General features: G+C 40.0%; 1 protein-coding gene across 1 annotated transcript in view; it reads right to left on the minus strand.

The window, feature by feature from the left end:
• Nucleotides 1–1,449: 1,449 nt before the first annotated feature.
• Nucleotides 1,450–12,127, minus strand: part of IFTAP (intraflagellar transport associated protein) — a 49,047-nt gene continuing 38,369 nt past the window's right edge. The window contains 3 exon segments of the mRNA XM_053946791.1: nucleotides 1,450–3,002; nucleotides 3,004–3,128; nucleotides 9,637–9,767. Coding sequence (XP_053802766.1) covers nucleotides 2,864–3,002; nucleotides 3,004–3,128; nucleotides 9,637–9,767 — 395 coding nt within the window. The 3' untranslated portion in view covers nucleotides 1,450–2,863.

Here is a 12,127-nt window from a genome sequence, read left to right on the forward strand (position 1 = left end):
ATAAGGATGCACATCTCTGTTGCACTTTAGACATCAATGAAATCATTAGTACAAAGGGATTGGGAGATGCATCACACAGCCTTCACTCCCCAGGAGTTCACTCAGTGTCAGAGATTTTGCAGTTCAAAATCCTTGTCAGTGTGGTAGGGAGAAAGCTGTTCCCTACTGCAGCAGCCCTAAGTCGATCCCAAGTAGCACTCCAAATTTCCTGTTCCATGTGAGAGTTTTGCCTTTAATTATTTCGGAAAACAGGAAAAATGTTTAGAAAAGGCCATAAATAGAAAAGATTCATGTCCCTAGCCAGCCCCTGCTGAAAATATTAAATATTAAACAGAATACAAGCTACAAGAGGAAAAGATATATATTATTCAGACTTCAAACCACCTCACAAACACTAAAACAATTCCAGGTAACTAACTCCATGAGCAAGTATAAAATTTAACATGCACATAAAGTATGTTCTTAAAAATGACAACCTGGTAATGGCTAAGAGTAAAATATGCCTCCTCTGTGAAAGGTAATCAAATGAAAGGTACAAGCCAAAAACAACCACAGGGGCAGGCCAGTAAAATGTCGCGTACAGAAAATGTAGCCTATATTGCCTAATCTTCACTGTGATATTCATGCCTGTTAACAAAGAGTAAAAATAACTCATGAGTGGTGTAAATGTAAGTGAATTATTCCCATTTCTCTGTGTAAGATAACTGTCACTAAAGAGTTCCAGATTTGCTGGGTATTCTGCAGCAAAGTGTTTCTTCATATCAAAGGAAACCATATAATGACTATACTGAATGACACTTACGAAGCACAGTAGGTACCCCGAACATTTGGTAAGAATCATCTTCTTATGAGAGAAGGAACTGAATGGCTGGATGTATCCCTAATGTACAGTGAAAAATTGATAATGAAATGAATAGAAAAGGCACTTAAGAGATTCCAGAGCTGATGTGGCCTGAAGAATATTATAAACCACTCAGTAAGTTTTCTCATCGACTCTAAACGCGATAGGATTCCCACAGGACTGATCTCTTGTTTGTGTGACTCGCCTTGCTAAAAAAACACACACAAGAAGCCCTACTTCACCATTCCACAAAGCCACAAATGTTCAAATTTATGGCTGATTCCTTGTCTGCAGGATAACAAACTCTTTACAGAGAGGTCTCTCAGACATATATATACATACATATTTTAATGAGGTCTCCCTTATTTTTCTGTTGAGGCTTTCAAAGGTTGACCTTGCTATCATTATACAGCACTTCTCCATTTCTTTCTCCCAGATTTGTGATGGAGCTCTTCCAGAACTTACTTCTTATCCTTCTAATTTATACACATTATCTGTATCCTTCAGAAGATGAATTAATAATTACATCTGTTCAGAAATTTTTAACTTTAAGGTTTCAGTGGAAAACTCCAGTTGCATCTAAACCATTTAATTTAAAATACCTTGGGTCCAACAAAACACTTTATTGAATTAAAATAAATTCACATTTAAAAAAAGTTTCAGAAAACCCACCAGAATCTGCTACACAGCCAATTACATTTTTAAAAGCATTTTAACTACAGCACAGGCAATTTTTTGAATGCGGATGTTAAAAAAAATTCCCAATACCTTCTACCAGCAAGGTCCTGTACAAACCAGTTTTTCTATACAACATACTTGTAATTTTGTATCAGTCTCCTTAAATATCTTCTGTGAGAGCTCTTTCTTTTCTGTTTTTTTTTTTTTTTGAATCTCACCCTTAAATTATATCCCCTAATCAAGGTACCATTCCTCAAATACCATTCCTCAAAACCAATGCTACTCAGATTTCAGTGGAGCATTATTATGGTTTACAAAATCACTAATCCAGAAAATCTCCTTTGGAACATCAGAAGATCTTTCTTTGCTTTCATAAATTACTGTCAATGAAGCAGCCCACCAGCCACAGTAAATTCATCCACAGCCTTTAAACAAACCTATGGTTTGGTGCCCTGTCAGTCTGCTTGGGCACTCTTCCTGCATTTATCCTGCTAATCACCCCCTTCAGAAATAATAGAGAGAGGTCAAGGACAAAATGCTGGTCAGTAAACTTTAGTGAATGCAGTTATATCAGAAAACGACCAAAAATACAATGCAGCATTGCGATTTTAAACGAAGCCTCAACTGGCAAAGCTTCTACAGTTACTGAAAACAAAGGATTCTGAACTCTTCAGAGCAGGAGTACATACTACCTTGTGTCAGAGGTGCCACACTCTTCTCTTCCACCCATATAGCTGACCTTTACTCAACTCCAGCTTGCTGTATTTCAGTGATGCAGAGTGTAAGCTATAAGTTGTTATTTGGAATCATCTCTTGTGAAAAAATCTAAAATCTGACAGCCTTTCAATGCCAATTCCTTTAATGGATGAGATCGCTATTTTTTCCTCTGTGTGGAAGGTGGCGGCAGGTGGTTTGACCAGTTACTGTTTTAATTTTATGAGTTGTACCATGTCAATTTTGATCAAGACAAGAAGTTTGTTGGAAACTGGAATGTTTATTTTTTGCAGAACTGAAGTAACTCAAAAGATAGAGGAAAAAAAAACATATTCCCAGATTTATTCACTCATATATCTCTATACATTTAAAGAGTTCATAAACTGTTTTGTCAGCTGTTAAAAAAATTTAATTGCTTTACTGAAAGAACAAGGTAAGCTTTAGGACCAGCTTTGTACTACACAGGAACTGGGTGAGTACCAGATATAAGCAAGAGTAGCCACGATGCTATTCTGAAATCCACCAGCTTGTTTTGCTCCCATGGAGAAGTCACTCCAGCACACCTACCCTGAGCCAATACAGGATCCAAGGCACCTTGACAGAATAAATGACAAATCTCAGGGATGCCATTTACTGGCCATGCAGATAAGAACACCAAATAAAGGTACAAAGAGGAGCTACATTCCTCCCATAAAAAAGTAATTCCAACAGCCCTGCACATAACACCTCTGACTCAGTCTTCAGCTTGTGCTGATTTGACATTTGTACCCATTTTCTCTTCAGACAACTCTATAATGGCCTTCAGCTCAGCTTCAGAGAACTTCGGGGTCAATGCCACATTGTCATAATCAAATTCTTCATCAAATGAGAATGGTTGAACATCATCGCCCAGTAGCTGTAATGAGGAACAACAGATACATAAATAATAGTGCTGCAAGTGATAACAAGGAAGCTCAAAATATAAACTTCTAATTAATATTTAATTAAACTGTCTTTTTCTGACTCTAACACTCTCAGCTGATTAAGTTCTTTTTAAGTAAAAGAATAAATTCAATTATTCAATTTGACCTAATTTAAGCCATTTAATGTGCCACATTTGTACTGTACTGTATCTGGATGAATATCATTAACTAATTTTGCTCAAGGCAAGGAATCTAGAAACTTCCCTTGCACACATCTATTACATTCCTGCCACTTGTAGCATCAAGGCTGTGGGGATATGGACATGTTATATGCAGCTATGTTAAATTTCAAAGACAGATTCCATATCATCAAAATTTGGGTTAGTATTACATAAAGCTGCAGCATACATGCATCTGATACTAATGTAACATGCTTCCCTGAACACAGTTTCAGTGACGGAAAGGCCTGCAATGAACAAAATGACACATAATCAATTTTCAGACTCCAATAATTTTCTTCACCATCTCAGAGACACGGAATTGGCTAGTTTGCATTTCTTGCATGACGAACATAAGAATCTTACTGCATTTGCCAATATGTGCTTTGTTGACATACTGTATAGCATTTCTGCATTGCTTCTGGTTGAAATATCTTAGAATAACCACTCTGCCTATAAAATAAACCAATGAAAACAAATAACTATGGCAGGCTCCATGCTGATAAGAAACTGCAGGGGACCATGACAAGAAAGGTTTATGGTAAGCAGTTACATAAAATGAATTCCAGGACAACACAGGAGACACATCTTCAGTATTAAAACTGTGTAGGAATGCTCCCTATCCCTTGAGAAGTTAATATAAATTGTCTAGAAATGTGTTTCAAAGATTTAAATATTTCAGCACCAAATTAGCAAAATGTTTAAACACATGCTTATTTTTCCAAGCTTTTGACAAGTCTTTGATGAAGCCCATGAAATTAAGAATACATGTACTTGAAAAGCAGGAAGAACACTCAGCATCCTATGATCACTGCTCAGTTTAGAAGGCACAATCCTGCACAATTTGATGTGATATTTTGGTAAGAAGAAGCATTGACACAGTTAATGCCATCTAGTAAGTCAGACAATTAGTAACTGGGTTCCTCTCTGGTGGCCAAGTACCCGATAGACATGGCAGAGAGCATCTGGGTAGTATCTATATCCTTTATTAATAAACTGTAATTTGCATGACTAATCAGGAAATAGTTTTTATGGGGTTATATAATTTTATTAATCATCTATATTGCTCAGTTTTCTAGGGATCTGGCTTACATGTTGGAGCTGCCAAATAATCCTGGATGCAGATGAGTAGATCATGGGCATTTATAAATGGGAAAAACCCTGTAGATAGAGTTGGTCTATAAAAAAACTATTAATTCTGCACACACAGATTATCTAGCCTATGTCCATAGACTACTTCAGGTAAACCATCATTAACTTTTATAAATAGCCCACTTGAAAAATGTTAACAGGAGATAAAGCTTGCACACAAACTCTCATCCCCATTAGAGATAAAGCCAACTCCTTGACCTCCTCAGCATATTCATGCTCATTTCCATCTCTTCCACAGGCAGAGCCTTGTACAATTCCTTGTCAGTATGATTACCAGCAACTGTGTAACAAATGGTAGCAGCAACCAGGGTTCTACTACCTGTCTTTCATTTGCAGAAATCCAAAGCACTCTTCTAAAATGCAATGCAAGGTATTAATATTTTTCAGTTATTTTGGTTGTAACAATATTTTTTACAACATTGTGCTGGTTTTGACTGGGGTAGAGTTAATTTCTGTCACAGTGGCGGGTAGGGGGCTGTATTTTGGATTTGTGCTGAACAAAGGGTTGGTAATACAGAGATGTTTTTATTATTGCTGAGCAGGGCTCATACGGAGTCAAGGCCTTTTCTGCTTCTTGTACAGCCACGGTGGTGAGGGAGCTGGGGGTGCAGGGGAGGAGACACAGCTGGGACAGGTGACCCCAACTGACCAAAGGGATATTCCACATTACATGATATGTCATCAGGGCATAAACTGGGAGGAAGAAGGAGAAAAGGGGAATTTGGAGTGATGTTCTTTGTCTTCCCAAGTGACTGTCACGTGGGGTGGGGCCCTGCTCTCCTGGAGGTGGTGAGCACCTGCTCACCCGTGGGAAGCAACAAATTAACTCCTAGGTTTGCTGTGCTTATGTGTGAGGCTTTTACTTTCCCTATTAAACTGTCTTTATCTCAACCCATGAGTTTTCCAGTTTACCCTTAAGATTCTCTCCCAATCCTGTTGGTGGAGAGCAAGTGAGTGGCTGTGGGGCTTGGTGTCCGCCCAGGGTTAAACCACAACACACATTTAAGGTAACTGAGCTAAGAAGAGTTCAAAGTACAGTAAGCTTTTATAGGGATTTTACAAAAGCAAATCTATTTTCCCCTCTCAATAGAGTTACAGAAAGTATACACACATTCACTCTGACCTTGTCTTGGCCTTATGTCATTCCATGAACATTTTATGCAGACACAGCATAATACTGGAAAAACTTTTGTTTACAAAACTCGACCCTACAGTGCTAACTGAAATAAGATGCCAAAATAAAACATACCCAACTTCACTCTGTTAACGATTTCTCTGTTACCCACTCATTGCACATTTGAAAAGTTTATTCATACTGCATATTTATTTATCAGTGTGCTTCATCTCTCAAATGAATACTCAAAGCATTAGGGATTCCTTTTTTTCTTCTTCTTCTTCTTCCAAGAAGTCATTGACTTCAAATTTCCATGAAGACAAGCAATCTAAAACTTATATACTGCAAACTGCAATTTTATTCTATGTCAAAAGGAAGACATTTTACAGTAGAATACTGAATTCTCTGAGCTGATCAAGTTATTATCTTGTTATTTTTGCCTAAGGAGCTGAGAGAAATATGTGAATTTCAGGTGTCTAATTTAACATCTAATTGAAATCTTTTTGAGAACTCTCTGGGAATAGAATCCTAATCTATTAGAAAATTGCCAGTTTGCTTAAGATTGCTTCTGTGATTTACTCTCTGAAGAAAAAAATCACTTTCATTTACATTTCCATGTCCAAATTAAAGGAGGGAAAGAATGCAATATTCATATTAACAACTGAAATATATTGCTAGAGGTTGTTCTACCAAGTAATATTGTAAATAAAATACCTTAAAGTTGATGTTTTCAGAAGTCTATTAATAATTGGCAACTTGGTTCTTTTATTAATCTGTGAGGAGTTACACTTAGCTAAACAGCTTGTCTCTCTCCTTCTAAACTTGTATTTCTGTGTAATTATGGCACTCTATGATTCATTTGTTCAACTTATGTAAAGCTTGCATGTACACTCACCAGTGATTTCATTACATGCTCAAGGGAAAACTAACTAGTTCACTAACAATAAATAAGTAAAAAAAAAAAGTGTGGGGAAGGCATATATGCTATGATCTCATATAAGCTTACTATATCCTGGAGTACCTGGGAGAAAAAAAGCTTATTTGAGCTTGGGGCACTGGACTAGAAGTCAATAAATCTTGGCCAATTTTCCACTTCTGCTTCATCATTTTGGACAAGTCATTCAATCTCTGTGTCTTTACTGGCCTCTGAGAAGATATAACTCTTCCATCTTCTTTGACTTCGTCAATCTTGTCTTTAAGTTCTTCCGCGTTGTTGTTGCATTTATGCATAGCATGTAGCAGAAACAAACCTCAGGTGATGCCTAGCAGTAAAACTTTAACCAAAGGAACTCAATGGAAATTGTATTTTAGGGGATAAATGCTGCTATGCCACAGATTAAGATAAAATTACAGATATGCTAAGTACTTTTCTGAATGCTCAAACTACAGACAAATAAAAGAGAATAAAAGGACAGATTTCTTCTTTCCTAATTGGAGCCATACAAAAATTAGGTTTCTAGACTAAGGTAGTCAATTAGCCAAAAATAGCCCAGCCTGAGCTATATTGGATGGAGATACATTACATCTTACAACAAATTCCTACAGCAAGTGGGATTAATCAGTTTCTGGAGTTGCTTATTTCTGCCTCTTGGTGACTGGAGGACTAAAACTACATTTAAAGCTGAAGTTAGGTGAGATGAATCCCACTTTGAATGCATGATTGTAGCAAGTGGATGAAAAGTATGCATCAACTGCACTCATGTGTACGCAGAGAAGGAAATAAGAATGAATAAAGACACAAGGAAGCAGGAATTAAGACATAAAAATACTATAATATCTTTTATGAAAAAATATATTAAGTAGAAATAAAGGAGAAAATAAATTTCTGGGTAGGGGAGGGAAATGTTCTGTGATAATGTACTTCAAACATAGAATGAATGCTGATTCAATTTGCAGTGGCCTGTGGGAGGTCATGTATGCTCCACTGTCAATAGTAAAATCCTGAAATACATTTATGTCTAAAGAGAGGAAAGAAAGATGAAACAACACTGGTGGACAACACAAATAATTTGCTGTGTCATTCACTAAGCCACTTTCTAACAAGCTTTTGAACAGAAAAACATTTTCAGGGAGACAAGTTGTTCTTCAACAATTATCCAACTTATAAACTGGGTCTTAGCAGAGCTTCTTTTTTTAAACTTTCCCTAGCAATATGTTGAGAGATACACAATTTACCCTAAAGTGCCTCACAAGTGTTTCCATAGCACAGACATTTCTCCTCCTGCCATTTTTCCTACAGAATTCTCTATTCCATTCTCTAAGAAAACCAATTAGGCAGCCACATTATGTTGCCCTGCCCTAACAGATTTGTTTTGATGGACAGAGAACAGTCTCATTTTAAAGCAGAGATGTCTCCAGGGAAAATCTTTTTCTCTTTCAAAACTAGTCCTGCCATAAGCAATGCAAGACTTAATTTTCAAGGCAATGACAATTTGAAGCACTGAGGGACTTTAAAATGGACCTGTTCAGTCCTGATGGTTCTAAAAATCAGGCCACGGTTATAGTATCTAAATGAAGGCAAAAATATGTTTATAATTTAGAGGAAAGGCTGCTTTCGTTTTAAGTAGCCTGGCACCAACCAAATGGTTGTGGAAATTGTCTTTCTTCTTGAAAAATGCAGCAACTCTTAGCCAATGTAATAATACTCAGTTTCTTTCATAACCCAAATTTCCCTCAAATGGAAATGAATTTTGCATGCAGTCATATCTTTATCTATTTTTCATGAACTATAGTTTAAAGAATCATATCCAGTCCTTTATGAACACTGCAGGCTGCTACAACCCTTCTTCTCTAGAGAAGTTATGAAATGAGAAAGCTATAGAGCCTCATTCTAGTTTTTTGGGTGTTATTTTGTGTCCAATGGATATATCTAAAGGCAAAACCTTGAATTATGTCAATCCTTTGCGAAAAGAGTGAGTATTTTTATTCACAGAATGGTAGGTATTAAAGCTTGAAAGGTCATTTTAGAACATCTACTTTTTCCCAAAGCAGACTTGTTCCTTATAGTAAAGAGTTTATTGCAAGGAACTAAACACAACTGAGCCCAGGAAAGGAGACACCATATGCAGAGCTATAACACCAACCCTTCACTGGTCACGCGTCATTTATAAACTTGATTTAATCCTCACGGGAACATCAATAAGCATGTGAAACTATCAAAACTGGCCCACTTTAGCTGGAAGCTAACTTCAGCTTCAATTGCAATGATCAGGCAGGGGAAAAGAGCAGTGAAGAATCCTCTGCAATAGAAACATCCCCAAAGTTAATGCTCACACAGACTGTTTGGATAGGAAGCTTAATGACTTAAAATAAGCCTGTAAGCAATCCACACCTGCTGCTGCAGTTTGAGAAGAACTGAATTTCTGAAGGAAGACAGCAATTCTAAATTAAAGCTTGCACTGACTGTGTCTGATTAAAAGGCTCAGAGGCCATAAAGCAAACCTCTCCACATCAGACCTTGACAATGCACCTTCTCAGCAGCATCTTGGTACTACTCATTTCCAAGGGACCAGATCTTTATTCTGACCACAATATATTCTAAAATCTATTTTTTCTTTGAAGTGTCATGTTAAAGGGATCATTCACTACCTCCCTGCTGCAGAAAATGTCTCCTATACTAAGCCAATGAGTATGCCATAAGATCATGAGATCACTGGAAAATTAAATGGTCCATCATTCCACATAAGCAAGGGTAGCTAAAAGGCTTAAAGGGCAAAGGCTTACTTGAATATTCTGTGAGTTACACAAATTAAATATTAAAAAGCCCACATACCACTTGAAGTATTGAAGTGCACATTTTGAAAATGTAAGTTTATATAGTAGCAGTGTTTCAATTCTTAACATATTTAAGAATTCATTATTCATTTAAAAATTAATAATATGACTTGTTAACTCACAGCAGTTCCACATACTACATCTATATCCCTCTGGTTTTGTGGAAATAACAGTAGAAGCCAACAGGAAAAATAACAGTACTCCAAACCCCCAAAGTTTGAATGAATACATCTGACCTCATACCTCTTGGGCTTTGCTTTCTGATGGCTGGGGAACTGACCAGGCTCTGAACTTCGGCTGAATAGGCTTATCAAAGGAGGGTGTACAGCAAGCCACTGTCTCTTCCACCTCTCCTGGAAGAACTAATGATCCTGCTGAATAAAAGAGAGTCAACCTTAACCTTCCACTCAATGCATAAATTAGCAAAATCCTGCTAAAATCCTGTAGTGCTCAGACATGGGAAGTAGCTTGTTAGAGTGTGATGTAGCTATTGTTGCATAAGCTATCATTAAAACAGATCCACGCAGTCCTGAGATAAAATATAGGTAGCAATACTGTACTAAGGAAAAATCAAACATGTCTGGTACCTCTTCTTTCTTAAAGGTGCTGAATTGAAATCTGGATGCATATGCTCTTAAACTCAGAGAGCACCTGGGATTACATTCCTTTTTTTCAGAACAAAGATGGAAGGTCCTCAGCAGAGATGTCTGCAGTAGAAGTTATAAAACACCTTGTCTGCCATTGATGAGCTGAGCAGGCTCATTCATTTCTCTTTAGCAAGAGCTTCACCACCTGTACACTGGGCATAAAGAATCATTGCAAAGCATCTTAGTATGACTCTCAAAAAACATTAAGTAAAAATACCTGGTAAAACAACTAATATTCCCCACTGCAGTGCCAGATGACTCTCTTGTCTAAGGGTATTTCATGGACGTTTGTTTCTCCCTGAGCTTTCCAAAAAAGGTACTTGAGAGGACTTCCCCCTGTCTGGGATGGAGTGACATGTAACCTTTCCATACAGCCAGGATTTGTTCCACAGCTCACAAATGAACAGCTTTTCTGAATCACTTTTCTTTTACAAAATTCAGCAAAACATTCATACAGGGACCAGTGGGTTTGCATTCTGTGATAGATCAGAAGGATATGCCTTAGGTTGAGAAATATCTTCTAACATGAATCAATCTCAGCTCTGCCACAGCACAGATGTGTCCATCGAGTCTCAGTAATGTTTTTATGAAAGAACTTAAGGGGTGTGGTAGATAGGGACAGGCGAACGGAAAATCTCAGGATGTGACGGAAAGCAAGACCCTTCCCCCCCTTCTTCCTGCTATAGGTAATCAATCACCCCTGAAGCATGCAGACCCTCCTAACTCTGTAGTTTTCCACTCCTTACTAACCCTAGCCAGACCCACCATCCCCTTTTGACATAGGAAAGCCCCCTTGACTATTTAACCCCACAAGATGAGATAATAAACGCCATTTGACCATCCACCACATTGGTGTCTGTGCATGTCAGTGGACTGAGTGACCTGGGGGAGGCCGGGTCGCCATGCTGTATCTTGGAACCAGGTCGCCCGCCTTCTCACCAGAAGGCGACATATGGTGCCGAAACCCTAGGGTAGCGGGTATCTCCTGGACGAGAGACAGCGGCCAGAACGGCTGGACCGATTCTTGGCGGGGGAGATGTCTCCGGACCAGCGATCATCATGGAGGCCATCGCGAAGGTCGTGAGTTCAGTTTATAAGCAGTGGGGAATTAAATGTAAGCTCAAGGATTTTTACCTCACTATTGTGAGACTCTTAGAGCTTGGGGCGATTGAACGTCCCGTGGAAATATTACACCCGGAGGTGTGGGGGAGATGCACGGCCGCACTAGCCGAGGAAACAAAGACCTCAGGCAGCGGGAAAAGCCTTAAGGCTTGGGGAAAGGTCGAGTGGGCCCTGCGCAAGGCGCTAGAGGAGCAAGAAACATGGAGTGCGGCAAGCGCATGTTTATTAGCAACACCCAAGCTGGGGGTAGGAGCGGCAATGCAGACCGCCCCCGAAAGCGAGGTACCCAGGAGCGGGGACCCGGGGGGATCGGGCGCGTTCCCCCCCTCCCCGAGCCCAAGCCCAACCCCCCCCCGCGGGACTTCCCGAAAAACCCACAGGACCTCCCGAGAAACCCGCGGACCACCCATCTGTCCCTTCACCACAGATCAGCAATTCGGCGCCAGGGGCGCAGCAGCGCGCGCAGTCCTTTTGGGAGGAACTGGCAAGGGAAGCCAGAGATGCAGAGGGACGGGCGGCTCCGCCGCCATACCCAGCCGAACATGGCGCCGGCAACCAAAGGGATGGGCGGGGCACGGAAACTCTCGGCGGGAAGAATCCAGAGACCCGGATTCTTGCTAGTGCGCATCCGCGAGGAAAAGAGGAGGAGGGGGGCGGCGGAGAGCGCATGCCCAATTGGGAGCCGCACTCAGCGCTGCTACCATTTAAGGGAGAGACCTCCCCCTGCGGGCGACAGGGCAAGCCCAGGGGGCGGGAACGGCACCACCCCCGAAGGGAGGGGGAGGGACGGGGCCGGAGCCGCACGAAAAGGCACCGCGACCCGGAAATGCGCTGGCATTCGACTTCCGGCTCTGAGACCAGCTCCACCAGCTCTGACAGCTCGGGAGAGCTGACGGATGCCGACGGGGACTCAGAAACGGAAAAAGCGGAGCTAACACGGTTTAAAACAAAAACTAATAAAGCCT

This window comes from Vidua chalybeata, chromosome 6 (genome assembly GCF_026979565.1).
Source record: "Vidua chalybeata isolate OUT-0048 chromosome 6, bVidCha1 merged haplotype, whole genome shotgun sequence".
In the NCBI taxonomy this organism is placed as follows: domain Eukaryota; kingdom Metazoa; phylum Chordata; class Aves; order Passeriformes; family Viduidae; genus Vidua; species Vidua chalybeata.